The 25,571-nt window shown below is 42.8% G+C and overlaps 1 protein-coding gene across 1 annotated transcript in view; it reads left to right on the top strand.

Moving 5' to 3' along the window:
* Positions 1-25,571, top strand: part of WWTR1 (WW domain containing transcription regulator 1) — a 133,892-nt gene that overhangs the window by 94,547 nt on the left and 13,774 nt on the right. Inside the window, exon 4 of the mRNA XM_060099548.1 lies at positions 13,787-13,989. Coding sequence (XP_059955531.1) covers positions 13,787-13,989 — 203 coding nt within the window. The remainder of the gene's footprint in view (positions 1-13,786; positions 13,990-25,571) is intronic.

Genomic DNA, 25,571 nt, shown 5'->3' on the forward strand with positions numbered 1-25,571 from the left:
GTTTGTCCTAGAATGGGTGATATGGGAGGAGTTTCTTGGGTCAGCTGGCTCCTCTCATGAGTGTGTTCCATAAAGACAGTGCAATAAGAGGAAAAACTTTTTGGTCCACCAGGACTCTGTAAGATGTGGCCTCAGGTCATGTAAACTCTTTTCCTTCCTCTGGATGATGAGCAAATGCCATATCTAGCATACTTACTTAGGCTTCACAGACCACTATTTAATTCATAAATAATACTATATGGGTGTAGAAACAGACTCCCAGACTTAGAGAACGAACTTATGGTTACTAGGGGGGCAGGGTAGGGGGAGGGATAGATTAGGAGTTTGGGATCGACACACTGCTGTATTTAAAATGGATCACCAATCAGGACCTACTGTATAGCACGGGGAATTCTGCTCAATATTATGTAACAGCCTAAATGGGAAAAGAATTTGAAAAAGAATAGATACATGTATATGTATAACTGACTCACTTTGCTGTACACCTGAAACTAATACAACGTTGTTAATCAAATATACTCCAATATAAAATTTAAAAAATGCTATATTGGTGTAGCTGTATATAGAGAGATAGAGCTTTGAAATGAAACTGTGGTGCTTCCATCCATTGATTCTATTCTTGCCTCTTCCAGCACACTTAATTCAGAAGTATACATATAGGGACTTCCCTGGTGGGCCAGCAGTTGACTCTGCGCTTCCATTGCACGGGGCGTGGGTTTGATCCCTGGTTGGGGAACTAAGATCCCACATGCCGCGTGATGTGGCAAAAAAAAAAAAAAAAAAAAAGTATACATATAAATAATTGACTTAAGTTGGGATAGAAGATTGTGGCTGAGAAAATAATAAAGCCAGAGAGAAAAATGCATACCGCAGGCCTCGTGTGGTTGCTAGAGGTGCCTGCAGTTTTGATTCTGAGACTTGGGGGGCTCGTGCTCGGAGGACGAGATATGTTCAGTTACAGGATTCAAAGCATCCATCAGGGAAAGGCTCGCCTGGTGTGGAGGAGAAGCAAAGCTTTTCCAGGTACAGAGGCCGAAGGGGGAGTTCTCCTGCTAATTCCCCATAAATGATCTAGACACTGCCACCTAGCAGTCCTCAAAAAGTCTCCCAACTGTGAATACCCGGAGTTCTAGAGAGAGGTTTTCTCTACCCTTCCTTGACCCTAGGTGGTGGCATCATCTCAGAGAACCAGCCGGGCACGGCTGCAGACCGCAGGCTACCCCGCGTACCCAGCTGGACTCAGGCATACAATTTAGAAAATCCAGAGTTGTAGCTTTTTGTTGTTGGTGTGTGTTTTGTTTCGTTTCCGTTTTTAAGAACAGGGCCCCCTTGGCACATCCTGACAAATGAAATTTAGAGGCGTAGGTTTTTGTTTTGTCTGGCTTGGGACCAGAATCTCCTTTTGAAAGTGTTTAAAGAGCAGAGCTGTTTTGGTTCCTACCTCTCCTTACCTCCACCGCAGAGCTTATTCTTTTCTTTTTTTTTTTTTTTTTTCCGGTTCGCGGGCCTCTCCCTGTTGTGGCCTCTCCCGTTGCGGAGCACAGGCTCTGGACGCACAGGCTCAGCGGCCATGGCTCACGGGCCCAGCCGCTCCGCGGCATGTGGGATCCTCCCGGACCGGGGCACGAACCCGTGTCCCCTGCATCCGCAGGCGGACTCTCAACCACTGCGCCACCAGGGAAGCTCGAGCTTATTCTTTTCTTGCCCAAAGATGACTCTGAACTACCTCACAGGGCTGAGAGACAACAGCCCAGAGACACAGATCCCTAACTTCTCCATCTGTTGATTTCTTCAGAATTTTTTATTTCACCATAGTGTATGAAATACTCTGGCAGTTTCTCATGTAGTTCGAGCAGTAGCCCGAAGGAGATTTCTATCACTTTGGAGCAGAGGTAACTGTAGTGCTCACCACAGCCATGATGTCCCATAGGCCCTGGTCCCTGCCTCTCCCCCTGTGCCCCTCAGCCACATGGGCCACCCTGTTTTGCTCAAGTACTCCAAGCCTACAGGTCAGGCCCCTTCCCACCTCAGGACCTTTGCACTTGTTCTCCCTCAGCCTGGTATGCCCTCCACCCTGATTTCTGCACTTCATCCAGATGTTTTTAGATCACACATTACCTCCTCAGGCACAGAAGGAATGCCTGTCTCAAATAGTTCTGCATTTGTTTGTCCAAAGCCCTTATCGTTAGAATTATACTATATATTTGCTGTTGTGTCTCCTCACTAGACTATAATCTCCTGAAGGGCCAGGGCCTTTCTGTCTTGTTCATCAGTATCTCTAGCACCTAGAAACAGGGCCTTGCACCTGCATGGGGCTCAGCAGATATTTGGTGAGTGAATATTTAAATGAAACTTGGAACACTGGAAAGAAAAAAATCATCCATAGGCTTACCATCCGAGCACCACCACTTTTAGTATTTTGATACATTTTCATTTCAAAGGTAATTAGCCTTTTGGGCGTCACTAGAAATCCTATAAGATCTAGGGGTAGAGGCATATAAATAAGCACAAAGTCCCAAAAGTTGACAAATAATTTTAGCACATTCTTAATCCTGCTACCCCTGGTTAAATTCTTGTTTTGTTTTGTTTTGTTTTCCTGAATATTCATGGCTGGATGCAAAACACCCACATCACCTTACTGTATTATTTCTGCTAATTTGATTGCTGAAGAATGGCTCTTTAATTTGCATTTCTATGATTCCTTGTGAAGCTGATAATTTTTCCATGTTTGATTAGAAAATACATGTTCTCTTTCATAAATCGTTGAAATCCTTTGACTTATCTCTTGGAGTGTCTGTTGTATGAGCTCTTTTAATAATAAAGATGTTTACTAAAATGGCACATAATAAAAAGAAAACAGATGAAGAACCAGCAGCCCACACTGGCAACTTCTTCGTGCTTCTTGTGGAACGCGGCTGAGGATTCATATTCTGTTATTGAGCTTGGGTTGCCACACTTTGCACCTGGAGTAGTTTTAAAATCATTCAGGAAAGCTAACCAATAAAAAGCTGCAATAAACTCTCTCCTGACTAATGAAAATAAATGCATGAATCAGAGTTTCCATTTCCTGCTGGGATAAAAGTATACCTATTGTCTGAAGATAATAAAACAAGAAAAGTTTTGGTTTTGCTGCTGTTGCCAGGCCATGGAATTAAATTCAAAGACACAAAGATAACTTTGTGAAGCAGCACAGTGAAGCACCCAATTTCCTCTTTTTTCCGAGTTAGGTCATTATTTGCCTAAATTCACTGCCTTCATAGATGTGCTTCCTTCCTGGCCACTTTTGATAAATCTTGAGATATCCCAGAAATCAGATGGAATCTGAGTAGCACATTCTGGTGCTGCTTTAGGTAGAAGAAATATGGTTTCTTTACAGCAGAAGGACCCAGATAAATGAACATGCCAGGAAGATGTGATTTTTTTTTTTTCTAGCTTGTCCTGGATCTGTCAAAACCATGAAAACTGATGTTGAAATCCTTTAAATGCCAATAAAATATACATTGTAGATGATGCATTTGCTAGGAAAACGTAAAAACCTAGGTTACAGGCATTTCCATCTTTATACCTAAGAGAGCAGAGTTGCCTGAGTACTTGCACCCTGCTTTGTTGACTAGATTACTGTTTGGATGGGCAGACAGGATAGCAAGTAGGAAAATCGTGTGCTGGTGCTAAAAATTCAGGGTTTCTTGTGAAGTAAATGCAGCTTGGGTTACAAGTCTAAAACCAGACCAGCTGGGGGCATCTGGAAAACATAAGGTCCACCTGTTCAGTTTGGGGGGCACTGGAAGTGATTTTAAGGTTTGAAGCCGAGAAAGTGTGGCTGAATGCACAGGGGTCCCAGAACTCTGTGCCTTATCTACTGAGCCAGCTGAGAAATTTCCTTATAGCTATTCTCACCCAGAATTGGAATAAAGGGCTCAGTGTGAAGTTGGGATAGTGCAGCTTCTTGGTTTAATACTTTACAGATTTTTGGAACCGAATGCACCCTGAAGTGAAAGGCTGCCTTTTTTTTTTTTTTTTTTTTTTTTTTTTGCTGACCTTGTTGGACGGCTAATACTGTTTCTGGGAAATAAGAGAAACAAGCGACTCATTGTTAGCAGGAGCTGAGAGAGGCACAAGAAGGGCAAGAGACGTGTCTGCAGCCCTTTTTCCCCCTTCATTGTATCGTGACTGAGTCCAGGCTGGACTGAGGCTGGGCTTTTCTTTTCTACCTCCGTAGACATGTGTTTTCCATCAGACAGGGCTGCGTGACACCTGACATTGGCCAGTTCACATGAGTTAAGCCATGTATGGCCCATAAACAGAGAGGAAAAGACCCGCAGCTGCACCCAGACACTCTTGCTGCTGAAATATTTTTGAAGCTTGGTGTGGCTGGGTCTGCCTATATGTCAGATACGATTTACACCTGTAGGTTTTGGCTTCTATCTGTTGCATATTATTACTTCCCCAAAGCCGCTGTGGCCAGAAGGGCTAGTATTGCCTGATGGTGGCACCTCTTCTACTTGAAACCTTCCTGAATTATGAAATGTAACTCTTCAAAGTTACCTGATTTTGTCTTTTTTTTTTTTTTTTAAGGACTGAAGAAGAAAGTCCTGTACCATTTTTTTTTTTTTTTTTTTTGCGGTACGCAGGCCTCTCACTGTTGTGGCCTCTCCCGTTGTGGAGCACAGTCTCCGGACGCGCAGGCTCAGCGACCATGGCTCACGGGCCCAGCCGCTCCGCGACATGTGGGATCTTCCTGGACTGGGGCACGAACCCGTGTCCCCTGCATCGGCAGGCGGACTCCCAACCACTGCACCACCAGGGAAGCCCCCCTGTACCATTTTCTGTGAAACCAGATCACACAGGGTGTCAGTGTAGCATGTGATCCGTGTTGATGTCATCATTTTATAAGTAAATATGTTAATTAAATTAGTCTGCGTTAGACCTTTTCATGAAATAGGGAAAAGGAAACTCCTCAATCCTTGTCACCAAATTTCACTCAGTAAATATTTTTTGATTGCAGGACAGGGCAGTGATTGGTGGTCAATGCAGCTGATGCCAGCCATGCATTCCAGCATATTCCGTGGGCTTCCTAGGTTTGTCACAGTCTATGCCTGTGATTTGTGCTGAGTCACTTAACCTTCCAAGTTTCTTCATTTCAAAAATGAGTGAACTGGCTTAAAGTGAGTGGTTTTAAATTGTGTCCCAAGGCCCCATGCCAGGGTTTCAGGGGCATGTGAGCAGAAGCTAAGCTTAGTTAGTATTCAGTCTCCAAGAGCTGTGTCTGTTCAACATATTTTAAAACTTTGTTTAATATTTTGAAACAAGAGTTGGGAAACGCCTGTAGGGAAAGCACAGTGAAAGCCAGACCAAGAAAATTTAGAGAAGAGAGTCAAAAGGGCTGCCATGTAAGTGCTCACTGGCCCCAGCACAGGCCCCAGGCGTGTTGTGAATGAGCCCCTGCACATGTGGGGTGTCTCTGCCTCATGCCATGTATCAGGCTGTGGAGAAAGATCCTGCTGCTAAAAAGAAGAATTGAGAACCCTGGTCGAAATGGACTAAGCCCCTTCCAGCGTGAACTTCTATGGTGGTGCTTCAAAGTAGTGTAAATACATGGCCCCAGCTGTGATGAACGTGGTGGGGTTTGTAAACCACTAATGATAAAACAGAGCAAAATGCAGTAGGTCCTGAACGGGGAACTATGTTCTGGAAGTAAAGAGAAAGCAACAACAAAAGTCTAGTATTCATTAAATATTCACTTATAAGATTAGGGGAGTAATGATTAAAATGCATCCTCAAGAGAAAGAGTTGTGTGTGTGTGTGTGTGTGTGTGGTGGGGAGAGATTTCCAGTTTATTCTGAGTTTTCTTCTTTATTATGTTTCTTTTAAATTAGAAAAAAGTTTATGCTGATCATCCTCTTACAAATGAACTGATATTGGTGTAAACCAATTTCTGACCCATAAACCCTGAAGTTTAGTTCAGGGAGAATGTATTTAGTGCCTACTGTATGCATCAGCAAGTCAGGTTTGAAATGCACTAAGTTATTTGTGTTCTATGTTTATAAGGAACATCCGTATCATTGGGGTTGGTTCCAAGGGGCAGGGGGAGGAGACTTGGCTCCTTCTTAGGTCTTATTTATAAAGAGCACAAATCCAGCCCCCAGGAAAGTGAGAGTTCAAATCACAGGAAGAAAACACTTCAGTGTTTCTTAAAAGAGCTTCTGTTCTGTGTGTATAGCCCAACCCAGAATCCAACAGGAAAGATTTCCTGACTTTCAGCCTTAACCAAGTACATGTTTACACGTGATGCAATGCAATGTCATAACTAGTGCTTGATTTCCTTAAAAAGTTACAGAGTAAGTGCAGGAGTCATATTCCCTCTCCAGTTACCAAGTTGTATGGGTACAAAAGGACAGCCAGCTAGTTGTAGCCCATGGGGGACACACTGAGAGCTCATCTGGGCAGCCTGACTGTCATTCTAAATATCAAATGGTTATTTCATACGGGCGCTGGTTTTCTTTGTAAGGAAACACATTAGCGTGGAAATAGGAAACTTGGATTCTACTGCCATGAGTTAGCTCTGGGGACACGGGCATTCACAGGCTTAGGGTGACCAACCATCCCATTTGCCTGGGACTCTCCTGGATTTAGCCCTGAAAGTCCTGTGTCTCAGGAAACCCATTAGTCAAACTAGGACAACTGGTCACTCACTGTGACAGACCCGTTTCAGCATTTGTAGAGCAGGGACAGAGAACGGAGCGATCGTCAAGCTTCCCGTTGTTAACAGTCCATGATGCAGGAGAACTTGTGTTGCCCTCTCATGGGTGTTTAGGTTTCTGGAATGTGTTTCTGATGCAACTTATATAAACGTATTAGCCCAAACGTCAAACTGAATTAAACACCTGTTCCAAATGGGAGGAGGAAGTTTCCCACATCCCAGATCAAGTGTATTACCCAAGGTGTGTACAGTATTCGAATGTTGCATATTCATCTACTTTGAGGAAACTGCAACCAGGTTTTCACAAAGAGTCAGCCTCTTTAAAGCTCTTTCCACGCTCAAGGGATGATGTTAAAGGGTTCTTTGGAATGTTTGATGTTTTATCACAGAAGCTTGTAAAAAAAAAAAAAAAAAGAAAGAAAGAAACCCCAAAACTAAACTAAAAGGTTACTTTGAATATGTGGAACTGAAGTTCATTGAGCAAGATTCTGTTTACCACACGTGAAAACTGAAGTACAAATTAGACCATCTTTGAGGTTTTCCTGTTAAATCAACATTTGCTGATGGAGAATTTCAGCAGATATTCTGGCAGTCTCTCATAACCCTTGCTTTCCCTGCATTTTGTTTTGTTTTGTTTTTCTGTTACTTTGTATCTTGAACAACAGTGGGTAACTAGCAAAAGGTATTCCTCTCTGCCCTCCCTAGATTCACATGTGCATCAGGGAGAAGGATTTGAAGGGAATAAAGTAATTTCTGTGTCTTTCTAGGGCTTAGGTGTGGCTTCTAGCCATTGGCAAGCTGGTTGTCCTTTCCATGATCTGCTCAGAGCCAGCCCCATGCAGGCCCGTGACAGGTTTTGTAGTTGAGCCTAATCTTGTGGTTTTGTTTTCTTCATTTGGCATTTTGTGTGTGTGTGTGTGTGTGTGTGTGTAACCATAGCCTATTTTAAAAACAAGGGAAGCAAGCCCAGGACACAGAAAAGCAAGCCACTGAACCTCTCCGAGGCCAGAAAGACATTTGTCAAACATTCCAGGAGGCCCGCTGGACAACCTGATTCCCTGGCCTCCCTCCTCGTCTGCAGCTCCTGGCTTGAGGAAGCTGCCCAAACACTTTGTCTGTGAGCTGTCGCTCTCTGTGTCTGCTGCTGCAAAAGGCAAAAGTTCAGGAGTGAAGCCTTTACCTTTTCCATGTCTGCTTCTTATACAATAAATGACGTGTAGGCTTAGAACTGAGTCCAGGGACCTTCCTGGCATCAAGCGTACTTGTGGGGCTTTGTAGACGTGACCAAGTGTGTTTGCTGGAGCAGGTCAGAGGGTGCATCAGCGTCCTGGGCAGCATTAAACAGAGAGTCTGGGTAGTCACCCCCTCTGCACACCCCATTCCCATGTTGACCGTTTACTTCACCAAGGATACAATCATTAAATCAAAAGAGTGTTCATATCTCAGATGCTGTGGAGTTTTGTTTTTCTTGGTGTTTTCTTTTATATTGAATAATAGCAGTGAAATGTTTCTGGTTACATATCTGCAGAGCTTGGTTATGTTCGATTGCCAAACACAGAAGAGAAAGCCAATTATCAAGGAAGAAAGAAAAAAAAGAGAAAAAGGAAAAGGAGAGGAAAAGAATGAAAAAGATAAATGTGGATTTCAATTTAAATTCTGACTCTCTTGGAAGGAAAAAAAAAAGAAGGCTCTGCTTTAGGTTTTTTTTTTTTTTTTTTTTTTTTTTTCCTGCTTTAGTTTTGATGCATTCCTGCTTCAATGGAGAAATCTTCTGTTTGGGTTATTCCTTTCTGTGGGGACTGGCAAAAGTCTAGAACTTGACTAGGTCTTTAGCCTTTTTGAGGCATTTAGTGGCAGTCTGCCCTTAACTGGTTTGGCCTCAGATACTGCATTTGAGATACTCTGCTTGTTTTCTTTTTTTTTTTTTAAACTGAACTATTCTCTCCCTAAAATGTTATGGAATATTATCCCAAGGAGTATTTTGTTCATTGCAAGTCTAGATGTTTTCCTTCCTGTGCTCTCCTGAGGACCTCCTCTGTTTATCTCTGTCTTGGGCCTCTTTTGCCTCTTTGTCTTTGAGTAGCTAGAACCTCAACCATCGGTGAAGTTCATGAGATTCAACCTAAGAAAAGATTCAAAAACAGTCTGAAATGAAACGACTAGAGGGAACAGAGTGACAGGTTGGATCATGGGCACCTGGACTGAGTCAGGCAGGACACCTGGCTTCCAGGCCCTGGACCATTTTATGGTCTTGACTAAATTCACTGTTTCTCTGGGTATTGTTACCTCACCTTCACAAGGAGAAGTTGCACCAGGTAGGCTCTTAGTTTTGAGGATCTTGACTATATTTAAAGCCTTATTCGTTGTTTTTCAAATAATTTGGGGGTTACCTCCTTTCACTCCACCAAGCAAATATTTTGCATATTTGATGCATACATGACGGTGCTTTTTTTTTATTTTTTATTTTTTGGTGGTACGCGGGCCTCTCACTGCTGTGGCCTCTCCCATTGCAGAGCACAGGCTCCGGACGTGCAAGCTCAGTGGCCATGGCTCACGGGCCCAGCCGCTCCGTGGCATGTGGGATCTTCCCAGACCGGGGCACGAACCCGTGTCCCCTGCATCGGCAGGCGGACTCTCAACCACTGCGCCACCAGGGAAGCCATGACCGTGCTTTTGTTTTCTGTTTTTTACTTTCACATTTTTATGTTTTACATAAATAATAAATGCACACAGAAAAACTTCAAACAGTGCAAAAGAGGAAAAGGAAGATCTCCTCCCATCCTTGACACCCCGTTTCCTCTCCAGAGGTACCCACTGTTGTGTATTTTTCTAGAGAGATTTGCTGTATATGTATTGATATAATATGAATGCCCACTGCCTCCATTTTTCTAGTTACAAATAGTGGCATGCTCTTACATGCATTTCTTTTCCTTGGGTTTTTTTTTTTTTTTCCCTCTTCTAAACATTGTTTCTTAGAGATTGTTCCATAGAAGGACCTACAGAGCTTCTTTATTCTTCAGAATAGTCACAGAATTCCTCTGAATGAATGGATCATGACCTCTTATTGGTGGACACAGTTTTTGGTCTTTTGCTGTTATGGACAATGCTATGGTGAATATTCTCATATAGACTTCTCTGTTGGTGGGTGTGCTTTATTTTGAAAACAAAGCCACTGGCTAAGTTCTACTCTTTTCCAGTCACTACAGTTAATAGCTGGAGATGTTTAGTCTGAGTGTAGTCTGAATGGTCAAATCTAAATTAAATGGATGAAAGCAGCATGTCCACCATGCCTCCCCAATGGATGGTCGCTGTAAGGGCTGGTGTTTCAAAGGCTCGCAAGGGTGTGGTTTTGGAAGAGATCTTCTCCAAGTCTTAGACTCCCCCAGATAAGAATGCAGATGTCAATAAAACCTGCCAAGCAGTATCTGGACAGTGTGTGGAGTGGAGTCACAGGATCCTGTGTGAGTAGGCTGACAATGCTGTCTTCCCAAGTTACAGCAGATAGTTCTGATCCAATTGATTTGTCATGTCAGTACGTACCAGACCTGAGCCAGTTTTAATATTTTTCAAAGAATCTGAGTTATAAAAAATTAACATAACCTCTGAACTGCTAACAAAAAAACTTTAACGTTTTTAAGCTTTTTCCTAACCTGGGGATTTCTGATATTGGAAATATTCAATTTACACATTTCTCTTATAGACACAATTGGGTTTTTTTTTTTTTTTTGTCTATAGTAGTTACATCAGAAAAATAGGAGCATACTTTTTCAGAAGGTTCAGAAATGACTGCGCCTGGAGATAATCACTATTCTTCCATCTAAGCTTCCATCTCCTGGCCTGAAAGAGGTCTTATGAATTAAACCCTTCTGGATATCTGGACTTTGTCTTACTTGAATTGGTATTTAAGAGAACTTTTCCCCGATGACATAGTGTGTGTGCTCCATCCCTGACCCTCCCACCCAGGCCTTCAAATAGAGATTGTGATTATGCTCCAACAAGCTGTAGAAATGAAGTGCTTATTTCAGTTATTTGGCATTGATCACAACTGTGCTTTTTTTCTGTTCTCAAACTGAGAACATAAGGAATGCCCAGCTGGTTTCAGTCATTCATCCCATCGTTTACTGAGTTTCCCTGTGTGCCAGGGATGGTGCCAAGAAGTGAGAGTTCTTGGTGGTGGGCTTGATTCAGGAAGTGAAGCCCAAACTGTTTGGGCAGAATACTCCAGTACCTTACCTTGCCTTGAGTGACTTCCCTGGGAGTGAGCAGAGTTGTGCATCTGTCCAAACTTTCCTTGAGCCCTTCCTCATTGTAACCTGAGCAGCCTTTGTCCCAGGGCCCTGTTTTGAGTGCTTTGAGGGTCTGCTGTTTAAGCGGCGCTTCCTTGCGACGCAACTGAAGGGAAACTGTGTGTAGAGGGGTTGCCTCAGTTTCAGTGATCGTTCCTGGTCTTCAGCTTCAGGTGTGGCAGAGGGCGGCCAAGGACAGTTGAAAGGGCAGGTGGACGCAGTGTTGGGGGTCCCTGGTTTCACCTGATTCTAAGCAGAGCACGCCCCTCACCTCCCTGGGTTTCACAAAATAAAAAGCTGGACTAGATGCTTTCCAGGAATCCTTACAAAGCCTAACATTCTAGCGCTCCACAGCCAAGCATAAAACCCCACCTCATTTCTTCACACGTTCCTTGTGAGTTCCTGTGAAGGCAGGAGCTGTTTATCCAATTACAAACCCAGTGCCCAGCACACAGTGGGAATGTGATAAAGACTTGAGTGAGTTGTAAGTAAATTTCAAAAAAAAAAAAAAAAAAATTTTTTTTTACCCCACTTCTACTCCCATCCAGAGGAAGTTCCTGTCATGGAATTAATTCTTCCTTAAGGAAACCAGAAAATCTTCAGTGTTGGTATTTCCTTTTCTTTTTTTTAAATTTTACTGGCGTAGAGTTGATTTACAATGTTGTATTGGTTTCAGGTGTACAGCATAGTGATTCAGTTATACATATACATATATTCATTCTTTTTCAGATTCTTTTCCCATATAGGTTATTACAGAATATTGAGTAGAGTTCCCTGTGTTACACAGTAGGTCCTTGTTGATTCTCTATTTTATATATAGTAGTGTGTGTATGTTAATCCCAAACTCCTAATTTATTCCTCCCCCCTACGTTTCGCCTTTTGTAACCATAAGTTTGTTTTCTAAGTCTGTGAGTCTGTTTCTGTTTTGTAACTAAGTTCATTTATATCATTTTTAAAAATTAGATTCCACATATGAGTGATATTATTATATATTTGTCTTTGTCTGACTTACTTCACTTAGTATGATAATCTCTAGGTCCATCCATATTGCTGCAAATGGCATTATTTCATTCTTTTTTATGGCTGAGTAATAGTCCATTGTATATATGTACCACATCTTCTTTATCTGTTCCTCTGTCCACGGACATTTAGGTTGCTTCCCTGTCTTGGCTATTGTAAATAGTGCTGCAGTGAACATTGGTGTGCACGTATCTTTTCGAGTTATGGTTTTCTCCAGATATATGGCCAGGGGTGGGATTGCTGGATGATATGGTAGTTCTATTTTTAGTTTTTAAAGGAACCTCCGTACTGTTCTGCATAGTGGTTGTACCAATTTACATTCCTACCAACAGTGTAGGAGGGTTCCCTGGTACTTTCTTTTCAATGTGTGTGTGTGTGTTTTCTACACATTCATTTAACACATAGTTGATTAGGCTAATTTAAAATTCATCTAAGAAAATATAGTTATAAAATATGTTCCCTCGTAATATCCATAACAAACTGAAGACCTGAAATGTTTTACTTTGAACTTTAACTAAAGTATGCCAATAATTTTATCTTTTAAAGGTAGTGATACCAAATATAGCAAAAATTGAGCGTTTTTTTCCTCAGAAATGAAATAAGTATATAAAATTACACATTGTTGCCTTTGGCCCTGACCTAGGAGCAACTAGACTGAAAAGCATGGTTTTCTTTATTGTAGAATATTACCCAGGCAGAAGTTAAGCAAATTTGACTGGTAAACTGTTTGGAGGAAAGTGAGCGCTTTTTAAGATGCATTTTTTGGTGGTGGGTTGTGAGGAGACACCAATAATAGAATTTATTAAAGGATTACAGATTTTTTTTTCTAAAGTGAAATACTGCATGCCAAAATTTTAAATGTTGGTAAATGCAGACAAATAGAAAATCCGTAAAAAGGTTCAAACACTTCTTGTGGCTTTATCCAATCACAAATGCTGTTAGCATTTTTCTTTTTTTCTTTCCTTTTTTTTTTTTTTTTGCGGTACGCGGGCCTCTCACTGCTGTGGCCTGTCCCGTTGCGGAGCACAGGCTCAGCGGCCATGGCTCACGGGCCCAGCCGCTCTGTGGCATATGGGATCTTCCCGGACCGGGGCACGAACCCGTGTCCCCTGCATCGGCGGGTGGAACTGTTAGCATTTTTATATAATTTCTTTCTCACAATAATTCTCACTAAATGATTCTCCAATTATTTACTAATAATTTCTCACTAAATAATTTCTTTGGGGCACCCTCTTTTAACAAAGCATGAATGGCGTCCTGCTTTTGTGGACGTCCCTGATCTAGGTACTATGTTTTACATGTCACTCGTCAATTCACTCATCCATCCTAAATATTATTTTCTACCCACCGTCTATCAACGATCACATGCCCTCCTTAGCCCTGCCATAAGCATGCAGGTTATCTGAGACCGTGCATACACACCCCCAGATGTCCTGGTGAAATGAGCTTTTAGGCTGTGTCAACTTGTGTGGAATTTACTTACGACCACTATGTTCTATGAGAGGTTTAAAATGTACTCTAGAACACAGTCAAGGTGTGAAATCAGGTTTTTAACCGGGCACAAAAGCCATGACTAGGTGAGTCAGGAGAGGGGCCAGTATCTGAGCCTCCATGAATTGAATTAAGGTAATAATTACTTCAATAGTAATGATTAACAGGAAAGTGCTTTGGAAGGAATCTCAGGAATCTGTAGTGTAAAGCGCAAAGCATTCTGATGATCTCTTTTTGATAAGGTACTGTGGTCCCTGGTCATTAACCCACCTGTTCTTCCCTCCTGTAGTGATGAATCACCAGCACCCGCAGCAGATGGCACCCAGTTCCCTGAGCCAGCAGAGTCACCCTCCTCAGAACCCACCAGCAGGGCTCATGAGTATGCCCAACGCGCTGACCACGCAACAGCAGCAGCAGCAGAAACTTCGGCTTCAGAGGATCCAGATGGAGAGAGAGAGGATTAGGATGCGTCAAGAGGAGCTCATGAGGCAGGTACGGCCTTCGGTGGGACCTGGTGGAGGCTTCGTGGCCTTTGGTGGCAAGGCTAGTGGGTAGGTATCTACTTGCCATCAGAGTAAATACATCTTTCTCCAGAAGCATTAAAAGCCCAAAGCGCTGCTTCAAACTTCCAGCATCTATTTGCACTGTCTCGAGAGCCAAACTTATATGAGTACAAGGACCAGCTGTATCAGCATGGCTGCCTTTGGCTTTCACTGCCAGTCACTAGAAGGAGAGAAAGAACATGTTCCAGTTATTTATTACTGTGTAATACATTATCGCAAAACTCAGTGGCTTAAAACAATAGCCATTGTATCATATCACGCCATGTCGTGGTCAGGAATTGGGGCAGGGCTCAGCTGGACTGTTCTTGTGCTGTGTGTGATTTTGGCTGAGGTCCCTTAGCGGTGGTCGACCGGTGGGTGGGCTGGCCTGGAGGGTCCAAGGTGGGTTTACTCCAGTGTGTGGCACCGTGGAAAGGGCTGCTGGAAGACTGAGCATAGCTAGGACTAAAAGCTGGAGGATTTGCCCACGGCGTCTCTAGCTTGGCAATCTCAGAGCAGTGGGACGTATTACATAGCAGCTTGGGTCTCCCCAAGAGAATGTTCTGAGAGACAGGAATTGAAAGCTGCCAGGGTCTTGGGGCCTGGCTCTGGAAGCTGCCACAGAGTCGGTTCTTCCATATTCTCTTGGACAGAGCAGTCACAGCACACCCCTCAACCCCCAGTTAGAGTAGATAGCAGAGGGGATGTTCCACGGAAGAAATGACAAAGAATCTGCAGCCATCTTTGATCCATTGTGGAGCATGAGAAAAAGAAAATTGAGGGAGCATGAGAAAGGAAAATGTTTGCATACAGACTCTGATACAGTGATCTGCAAACCCCCTGGGCTTTGATCAGGCACCTTTGTGCCATTTCCTCATTCATTCAGTCAGTCAACAGACCGTGTGTCCTCTGTGAGTCGGGCTCAGGGCCTCACTTCAAAAAATAAAGAAAAGAAAATCCCTGAAGGAGCCCACAGCTTTCTCCCTGCTTCAGTGGCTTGGTCTGTACAAGAGCAGAATTCTCTTCTGTGTTGCTAAACTAATGTAGCACATGCTTTCAGGTCTCATAAATTTTGCTGGCTGCATTTTGGGGAGGAAGGCTTCAGTTTATTGTTTTAATTCTTCAGACGTTGCTTTATGACTCACATGAAGCAAGATACATGGGTAGCTTCCTTTCCATGTGGACGGAAATGAAGAGTTTTAACTGTTCCAGAAAGCTTTCTTACAGGGGGCGGGGGGTATTAGGGTAAACACTAGTTTTTCTTTTAGTTATATCTGATACTTTCAAAAATATACATTGACTGCCACAGGTAAATAATGTATTTCTCATCAAATAAATTCTAAAATATAAAGTATCTACACTGTGTGAAGTTTAAAAAACATGATGAATTAAAAGAATTCCTTATACATAGCCTTTGAAAATGTGGGAAATGAATATAAATTGTGCTTTGTTGTTCTGTTGATCTATCCTCTAAATTTGAGGAATACAACTTTGTAATATAACCATCGTTGTGCTTTTTTTACCCTGAGGATTTATGTCTGAACTTTCACGGTTATTTCAGGGTAGCATTTGTTTATACTGTTTTTAGATATATAGTATCATGTTTCTCAGCAGGAAATGATTGTATTATGGTTTTCTGTCTTTGGGTAATAATTCTATTTGGAATAATTTATCTATTTTATAATATAGAGTAATATAAATAGTATTATAGTAGCATTTATAAGTTTTAATGTTTTTTTTCCCCCCCGCAAAGAATGACTTGTGTCTCAGTTTCTGCCTCGGTCTGTGTTTCTCTTTCTCCTATCCCACCTCCTCCTTTCCCACAGAAAGTATTTCTGAAAAGGGGTGGAGAAAAGTGCCCCAAATTGTTTCCTTTATTCCAACCATAGGTGCCTTTGAACCAGAATGTTAGTATTGATGGTTCATATTACAGAAATACCAACCAAGTTCCTTAAATGCTGATCCCTAGAGGCTGTGGAACTTGGAGTATTTTGCTGCATGTCAGTGTCGACTCCACTGTACAGGACCTCGGGGAGGAACGCTGTCCAGATTTGCTCCCAGAGGCTCCTGTAGTTCAGCTTTGAACGTGTGAGCGTGTACGTGTGTGTGTGTGTGTGTGTGTGTGTGTGTGTGGTCAGAGGAGGAGAAGATGGAATGGATTGTTCTGATGTCTTTTTATCTTTATTATGGATACAGGAAAAAAGGTCTAAAGAGACTTTTTAAAGTCGTGGCAGACGTGTTCCCCATCCAGAAGCAGCCTGATCCTCAGGGTCAAAGATATTATTTAAGGCCATACAGTAAATGGTGTTGGAGTGTTTGATGACAGTGGCATTTGCCAAGATGTCTGATTGTTCAGGTGTGGATTAGTGGATTATGTGTATCACCTTTGTGGGTTTTTTTTTTTTTTTTTTTTTTTTTTTTTTACCTCTTTCTTTTGGTGCTTTGCACTTAAGCCTCACTATTTGCACTTAAGCCAGGGTGGGGCAGGGAAATGGACTGGAAGTAAAAGTGATATTTGGCTCACCTGTTTAGCTGCCTTCCAGCACCTGGTAGGAAGGTAGAGGAATGGAGGCAGGGGTGGTCCTGATGAGCTCTGAAGATTGTCTGTTCCATTTGTTCTTTCTGTCCCACTCCCTGTTCTACGTAATCAACAACTTCCTGAATATCCTTTGCTTTCTGGGCACTTTGTAATTCCCCTGGCCTTCCTCTAGTTTGCAGGAGGGCCCTAGCTGTCCAGCCTGTCTTCTTGAAGCCCCTGCCCAGCAGGCAGGCCCTGACCTTCCTATCAGGGGAGAATTTCTGGGAGAGAGGCCCCTTCCTAGGCTCCATCTCTATGATAGGAAAGGAGGTTGGCAAATTTTAATAAGTAGAATGAATTTGTTCCTAATTCTTGGGAAGTCATCAGTACTCTGTATGTTTTTATCATGGTTCAATATATGATAAATGTGAAAGGTCCTTATAAGTTATAGGCCATGTAAATATTGTTTTATTTTTCCTTTTTCCTCTTCTTCTTTTTTCTGTTTCTGTGCCATTGCTCCTCTAGGCGTGTAGTCTGATGTTGTGCTGTGGAGAAAACAATTCCTCGGTTCTTGTTCCACAGTCTGACGTACACCTCACAATGCCAAGGGCCCAGATGTTAACTTGTCCCTGAAATCATGCCAGAGATATTAACAAATGAAGTTGAGGAAAGTCTGATTACAGATCTGAAGTGAACCTCCATTATTTCAGGATGGAAAATTATTTTTTTTCCATTCCTTCTTTTATCTCTTCATTTGTTTATTCACCTAACATTTATGTTGTGGGAAATAATAAAAAGATAAGTGCAAAATGGCTGCCTTCAGATAACTTACATTTTAGCAAAGGAGACAAAATGATGAACTCTAATCCAGATTGGTGGCCAGAAGGATAAATTCAAACCATTCCCTACTTCGTGGGGTCCCAGCGGCTGCCATCTTACACTTTCATAGCTGGAGCAGGGACCAGATGCACCAGAGCCCAGAGTTCTGTGAAAATGAGCATAAAATGCTTCTTTCTTTCTTTTCCTCGTTCCCACAGGCCCACAGGTTGTGGAATAGCTACAGAACTCGGATCAAAGGGCCGGTGAGGTTTGGTATCTCCCCTGATCAGGAATCTTTTGAAGTAGGAGAGTTTTGTTAAAAATGATCCCTACAATTTAGCATTGGCTGCTGTAGCAACAGAGTTGAACTGCTTGTATCTGATAATTGATGAATTATCTCAGAATGTGGCAGGTGCTCCAAGGGCAGGGGTGCCACGAGCCCAAGGGGATCCCAGCCAGGTCTGCAGTACATGGCCTTATTAGGAAAGTGGAACTTTCTTTGCTTTCAGCGTCTATCGCAGACATTATGGAGAGTGAATTCTCATGAAAGACATTCTCCATTGTCCGTGATAATGAGTTTTATTTTTGCTAAGTTTTCCAAAAAGCCGTGAAGCGGTTTCAGGCTCATCTAAGAAACGGCAACCCTAGAAAAGAAAGCAATTCTCAGTTGTAGATGTACTTCCTGCTACCTTCATAATAAAAAAAAAAGTTAGAATTCAGTTTATGAAGTTTTTTTAAGTAAAAAAATAGTTTTTAAGTTTTTAAAATATAATTTAGTAGTTGTTTCGTTTGTTTTCTCTGACTGAGATGAGAGAAAGCATTTTACTAACTGAAAGAATCCAGACTCAAAAGACTTCATAATGGGACTTCCCTGGCGGTACAGCGGTTACACCCTGTGCTTCCACTGCATGGGGCACCGGTTCGATCCCTGGTCGGCGGACTAAGATCCCGCATGCCTCGCAGTGCAGCCAAAAAGAAAAAGGAAAAAGAAAAAAGACTTCACAATGTATGATTCCATTTATATGACATTCTGGAAAGGGCAAAACTATAGGGACAGAGAACAGATGAGTGGTTTCTACAGTTAAGGATCGGGGAGGGGCTGCTTCCACAGGAGAGGCACCAGGGGGTTTGGGGGGAATGGCACAGTTCTGTGTCTTGCTTGCAGTGGTTGTTTCACAACTGTATTATGTATTTGTCAAAACTTAGAACTGTACAGTTTCACAGAGTGAATTCGACTCTAAATAAAGATAATAATAAAGTAAAAGTGTTGCACAGAAAAGACAAAACACATTCATTGTAGTAAATGTTTAAAATAATCAAAACCAAGAAAGAACGTAACCATCACTTTATACTCTTACCTAAAGAGAGCAGCTATGAAGATGTTGGTGATTTCTCTCCAGTCTTTGTATGTATCCATGTGTATTTTGTTTTTTAAAACAAAATTGGTAGTAGAGAATACTACTGTTTGTTATCTCTTTTTCTTAATATATCGGGAAGTCATTTATTTATTCTGTATCAGCCATGGAAGTTGTGCTGTGAGTTTGGACATATCTATTCTAAGCTGCCTGGTATCCTTTCTACAACGGTTCTGGACATAAATTTTTAAAATACTATGAGCCACACATGCCCACAAGACTATAGACTATTCTGCTGTTACAGCTTAAAAACCAACACAATATTTGCTCAGTATCATAAAGGGCATGTTTACAACTTTACCGGAGGAAATGGAAAATTTGAGTAACTCGTAAGAAATTGAGAAACAGGCTTTGCAGTCCCTATTTACCCCCCTGAAAGAACAAGTCCTTGACATAAAAACAGACTCTTGGCTTTATCTGAGGAGAGTATTTCGTTGTATTATTCATTTAAATATGAAGCTGGGGGACCTTCTGCCTCAAAGAGGATTGTAACCTCGAGGACTTCCCGTCAGCCCCCAGGGCCTGGAAGAGTCTTAAGTGAAGAAGCCTTCGCTCCCTCTGCGTTGTTGGGAAATGGTTATTATTCCCAGGCAGACTCAGCACTGCTTTTACCCCCATCCTTCCCTTAATTGAGGCCCAGTGGACAGGAGAAAGCAGCTTGTCCAACAAAAATGCTGACTAAGCCCGGCCTCTGGTTGCCAGGGCAACAGGGACAAGGGGAGAGGGCTTGGGCAGGAGGCCTCAGAATTCTTTTGGCAGGTCTCACAGATTTTTGTTGGGCTTGACAGCCACTACCGGGTCTGGCTGGCCAGCTGGCCGGCCTCTGGCAGCCATTCCTGACCGAGGGCCTGGGGGAGGGACACACCCGGCTGTGAGCAGCACTGGTCCAGGGAAGGTTCTGAGGTCTGTTTTTTGTCATGTGAAGAATAGCTATTTAGAGACGTTAAAAAGTGTCATATCATAGCCTAAGTAGTGGCTGCTTCATAGAGTCTTGCCTTCAGCACATGGGGCTATAATTTCCTTTTAGAGAAGCATTTCAGAGAATTAGGTTTCAGGATTGACTGCAACATCAGAGGTCCAGTTGTCCACCCAGGGTGTGATCCCTGTAGAGTAACCTGGCTGTCTACGTTCATTCATTCATTTGTTCAACATGCTCTAGGCACTAAATGCACAGCAGTGAACGAATAGGCTTGGTCCCTACCCTCAAAGGGCTTCCATTCTAACTGCTGTCAGTGTTCTATTTGCCTACAAGTCCCAGAAATAATCCATTTTCTGAAAAATACCAATTCTTTTAAAAGGGACCCTTTTGAAAGATATTATAAATCAAACACATTTAAAATTTTTATTTATTTATTTATTTTTAAATATTTATTTTTTATACAGTTTTTTAAATTTTTTAATTGAAATACAGTTGATTTACAATGTTGTGTTAGTTTCAGGTATACAGCAAAGTGTTCAGTTATACATATATATATATATTCTTTTTTAGATTCTTTTCTATTATAGGTTATTACAATTTTTAAATTCATTTTGAAAGGTTTCTTCATTTACAGTTATTACAGAATATTGGCTATATTCCCCATGTTGTACGATCCATCCTTGAGCCTATCTTATTCCCAATAGTTTGTACCTCCCACTCCTCATCCATGTATTCCCCCAACCTCTGTACTGGTAAGCATTACTTTGTTCTCTATACCTGTGAGTCTGCCTCTCTTTTGCTATATTCACTATTTGTTGTATTTTTTTTGCGGTACGAGGGCCTCTCACTGTTGTGGCCTCTCCCGTTGCGGAGCACAGGCTCCGGATGCGCAGGCTCAGCAGCCATGGCTCACGGGCCCAGCCACTCCGTGGCATGTGGGATCTTCCCACACCGGGGCACGAACCCGTGTCCCCTGCATCGGCAGGCGGACTCTCAACCACTGCGCCACCAGGGAAGCCCTGTTGTATTTTTTTTTAGATTCCACATGTAAGTGATATTGTACATTATTTGTCTTTCTCTGTCTTATTTCACTTAGCATAACACCCTCCAAGTCCATCCATGCAACTGCAAATGGCAAAATTTTGTTCTTTTTTATGGCTGAGTAGTACAAACACATTTTTTTAAAATGGAGGCTCACCAGGTTTGCACAAATGCAAAGCAGTTTCATAGTTCGTATCTTGATAAGATCAGAGGTACAAAGAAATATTGCATCTCGAAATCCATTCAGCTATTTTTCTTAAGTAAAGAGGAGACTATCTAAATTATATGTTTTCCTTAATTCGATTCTAAATGATAACAGAGATTATGGAGCAACACAAGATTGCTATATACATCCTGAATTAAAAGAGCATCAGACAGGCCATGGATAATAATTATGGACTCAACAAATGTCTTCCCTGAAGTGTCAGAGTTTCGACAGTCTGAGTCTGGCAGCTGAACTTGTGTGATGAGGTATTTCCAAAAGGGAGGCTCCAGGAAATGTGACAGTGAATTTCTAGAATCCCTTAGCACAGAGTTAAAAAGAAATTTACACTGGGCATGTTTTTTTTTTTCCTTATAAAGACGGTAAATAATTCAGTATTCTGCCTCTGAAGTCCGGGGAGGTTTCGGCAGAGAGAGAAACTTCTCTGCACCAGAATAACTGTTTTAATGTTAAGATGTCAAAATATTGTCTTTTTTTTTTTTTTGTCTTTCATTTGTTTCTACTCACCCCACCCTTTCTAATTAAAACAATACAATCTTCCATTTTTGTAGTATCCCTGGCCACACACACCTAAATCAAGCAAGCACCCTCAGAAGAGGTTATTGTCTTTCCTTTCTCTTTGAAGTACATTCCAGGGAGGGCCAGGGCTGGCTGGCGGGAGGCGCTCCCTTAGCCCGGGATGGACAGGGCTGCAGGATGCTTTCAACGGCTGTTGCCTTTCTCACCTCCTCTCTTGATTTATTCCACAGGCAGGCTGCAGGCCAGTGGGGAGCTGGAAGGAAAGGAGGTTTGAAGTTTGCTTCCAGGGACACCTTCCTCTTACAGATGGGCCTTTGTCTTTCACACCCCTCCAGCTATTTGACACACCACCCCCTCCCCCAGCCAGTAGGAGAGGGTGCTTTTAAACCCGCATGTAATTATTTGTTTTAGGGAGCTAGATGGAAGACCACAAACTCTGAAAGAGATTCTCAAGCCTTTATTTTGCAACAGTCTTTCCACCCCCAGCTTGGATGTAGAGAAAAAATAAAGTCGTGGTGGAGCAGGGTAGGGGTGAGGTTACCAGGGGCAGCTTTCCAGATCTTTCTGAAGTTGGCCTTTAAAATCTGAACTTATAACTTTGCTGGATGTGCTTGTGAATTCCCAGGACACTAGCTCCACCCTTATACGTTGAAAAGGATCACAGACTATGTCCAGTTCTATCTCTTTTCCAATTCAGAGAGGGAAACTGTGTTCAGGACAGTGAAACAGGCCACTTCATTAAATCCTCTAAACTGCCTGAAGGAGGGGGGTTGGTATTTCTGTTTTATAGCTGGGAAAACAAGCTCAGAGAAATGAAATAACATGCCCAAGTCCCATAGCCAGTAGGTGAAAGGGCTGAAAATTTGAGGTCTGCCGACCTCAATCTTTGGCTTTCCTCTCTTTGCCACTGTCTGTGTAGTGGCTATGACAACAGACTCTGGGGCCAGATCCTGGGAAAGTGGCTTAGTCTCTCTGTGCCTCAGTGTCCTCATCCATAAAATGGAGACAGTTGGGTTGTCATGAGGATGAAATGAGATACAGTATGTTAAAGCACTTAGGACAGTGCTTCACAGGTAGTAAGAGATACGCAAGTATTAGCTAACATCTCCACCTCCTAAAACCTTTAACGCCATGAGTAAGTAGCTCATTCTAGTGACTGCCTCACTGTGCCAGGTTCTTGATAAATAGGCTTTTTAACCTTTATAACAGCCCAGCAAGATAAATCTTATGTCTTTTTTTTTTTTTTTCATTTTCTTCAGATGAACAAACTGAAAGGTTAAAAATGTACTCTGAAATGTTATAGCTAGGGAGTAGCTCAGCTAGGATTTGAGCTTTCATCATTCTGAATCCAAGGACACTTTTTCTCCTGTGCCAAGCCCTGGTCATATCCAGTAGTATTTAACCCTCAACAACTGCTTGAAAATTCCAGTGGCCAGTAGCCCAGAGAATTGAGAAGCAGCCAGTTCTATCACTGAACAAACTACTAACTACAAAACCCTCCATCAGATCTGCCTCCAGTCTGGGGTAGAAGGAATCTTCCTTCTTCCATGTGGCAGTCAATAATAGTTTGAGAGCCATGGTGTGTCACAAGTCTCTCTTAAACAGTCCCCTTGCTTCTTCGTAGGACATGACACTCTAACCGCTCCCTATCCTGATTTTTCTCCTCTGGTCACTCTTTGTAAAGATCGTGACAAAGTGTAGAACAGCCTTGCACGTGGAGATTGGTAGGTCTAGAGAAGAAGTGCAGGCGACTTGAGTTGGAAAGAAGGTTTGGAGCATGTAGATATCGGGGAGATGGACCCCACGAGGCTTGGCCCTTCTGCATCACTTGCTGTTGGAGTCTGTCTCCCCCTCTAGAATCCTTGAAGAGGCAGGACACTGTCTGTATTTTTCATTGCTGTATCCCTGTTGCCGAGAACAGTACCTGGCACCTGGTAGTCTCCATAGTATTTTTAAAAAATAAATACAGGAGCAAATGAATGGATTGTTGTGGGGACTGAGGGAGACAGTTGACTGAGATTTGGAGCTGGGAGAAGGGGTGACGGCATTAGGAGAAAGCTTGACGTCAGCAGGAAGAGCTGCTTTGGGGCCGGGTGAGGAGTGTACTGTGAGACATGGAGTTTCAGACCCCAGCTGGATGCGTTACTTTGGACTTCAGGGGTGGGAAAGGGGCAGGCAGTGGTTTGCTGTGGTTATGGTTGTCAGGGAAGGCATCCTGAGAAAGGTGATGTAACAGAACCCCTAAGGGTGGGGGGATATGTCTTGATGAAGAGGGACCCAAAGTACCGAGGACTTCAGGAAACTGAAGACTTGTTTGGGAGGATAGGGTGGGTGGGAATGGAAGGGACACTGGGACGGGATCTTGCTGAACTGGAGTGGAGGTGGGAGATGAGACAGACCAAGGGGCTCAGGTGTGCCTCCAGCTTAGCATTTGTTATCCTGCCTGCATTGGGGGGAGCTGGGGAGGAAGCACAGGGTTAGGGCAGCTGCACTGCCAGCTCTGAGTTGGAAACCTGAGTCTTGTCCTAGACCAGCCTTGTTCAACTGTCCCCCTGTTTCCACATCAGTTCAGGGGGTGCAGGGTCCACCCCTGGTTGGGGAAGTTCCGCATGCTACGCAGTGTGGCAAAAAAAAAAAAATTAAATATGGAACTATTATATTATAAAATATAATTGAGTGAAATGAAACTTCTCACCATTCTCCACTTATATTGAAAATCAATTTTATGGGGCTTCCCTGGTGGCGCAGTGGTTGAGAGTCTGCCTGCTGATGCAGGGGACACGAGTTCATGCCCCGGTCCGGGGAGATCCCACATGCCGCGGAGCGGCTGGGCCCGTGAGCCATGGCTGCTGAGCCTGTGCGTCCGGAGCCTGTGCTCCGCAACGGGAGAGGCCACGGCAGTGAGAGGCCCGCGAACTGCAAAAAAAAAAAAAAAAAAAATCAATTTTATGCTATACAAAAAGGTTTACAAACCTCTTCTTGGTAAAATAAAAAAAAGTTATATTTTTAGCCTTGCAGACTCATGATGAATTTCACATTTGGTGTAATCCTTCCAAGTTGAAAGTTGACCAGGAAAGGGTGTCAGACCACTCAAAGTGGATCAGTTCCATGTGGTAGTGTGACTTTTAAGATTGTTTATTTTTGTTTTTGCTTTTGTTTTGTTTTCTGGGATTGGAATGCAGAACATAAGACGATAATACTACTTAGTTAACATTTATTAAGTGATCTCGTGTGCCAGCACTGCTCTAAGTACCCTATATGTGTTACCTCATTTTATCACCACAGCTGACCTGTTGGGTGGATGCTATTATTATCCTCACTTTACCAATGAGGAACAAAGAAACTAGATAACTGGCTGGGAGATGGCATGGCCAGGGTTCAAATCCAAGCATCTGGCCCTGGAATCCCTGCTCCTGACCACTCTGCCCTCCTGCTCATCTTCTGTGGTGGGAGCAGGAAAAACACCATGGGATCATTTCATTAGGATGGAGTTTGAGCCTGGCTAGTTGGGACCTATACAGTAGACTGTTGTTTTACTCATACTTGTGGTTGAAGAAGAGAATTCAATGATCTTAGTTAATTTTCCTTTTATTATTAATTATAATTTAAAATATTTCCATTTGAATTCCAGCAATATTTTTCACTTCTTCATTGAGTGAATATTTATTCAAGTGCCCACTATATGCCTGGGTTGTTATACACAGTGGGGATACAGAAGTGAACATGACAAATAAGATCCCTTTCCTCTCTTTACATTCTGAAGAGAAAGACAGTAAATATATAAGTTGCCATCAAGAACACTGAATGTAATCTCTGACCAGATGGCATCTGTTGAGACAGACATCAATGTGGGAGTGAACTTCAGGAAGATCTGAGGAGAGTGTTCCAAGCAGAACGAACAATGGAGCAGATGCCGGAAGTGGGAGGAGCAGGTGCCGGAAGTGGGAGGAGCAGTGGGAAGGGAGTGAAGGAGTGAGGGTGTCCTGTCCGAGACAATGGAGGAGACGTGGACAGGGCTGTCAGGCAGGCTTTGTGGGCCACCGTCCAGGTGGGATAGGGAGCAGGTGGGTTTAGAGCC

Source organism: Mesoplodon densirostris, chromosome 5, assembly GCF_025265405.1.
Source record: "Mesoplodon densirostris isolate mMesDen1 chromosome 5, mMesDen1 primary haplotype, whole genome shotgun sequence".
In the NCBI taxonomy this organism is placed as follows: domain Eukaryota; kingdom Metazoa; phylum Chordata; class Mammalia; order Artiodactyla; family Ziphiidae; genus Mesoplodon; species Mesoplodon densirostris.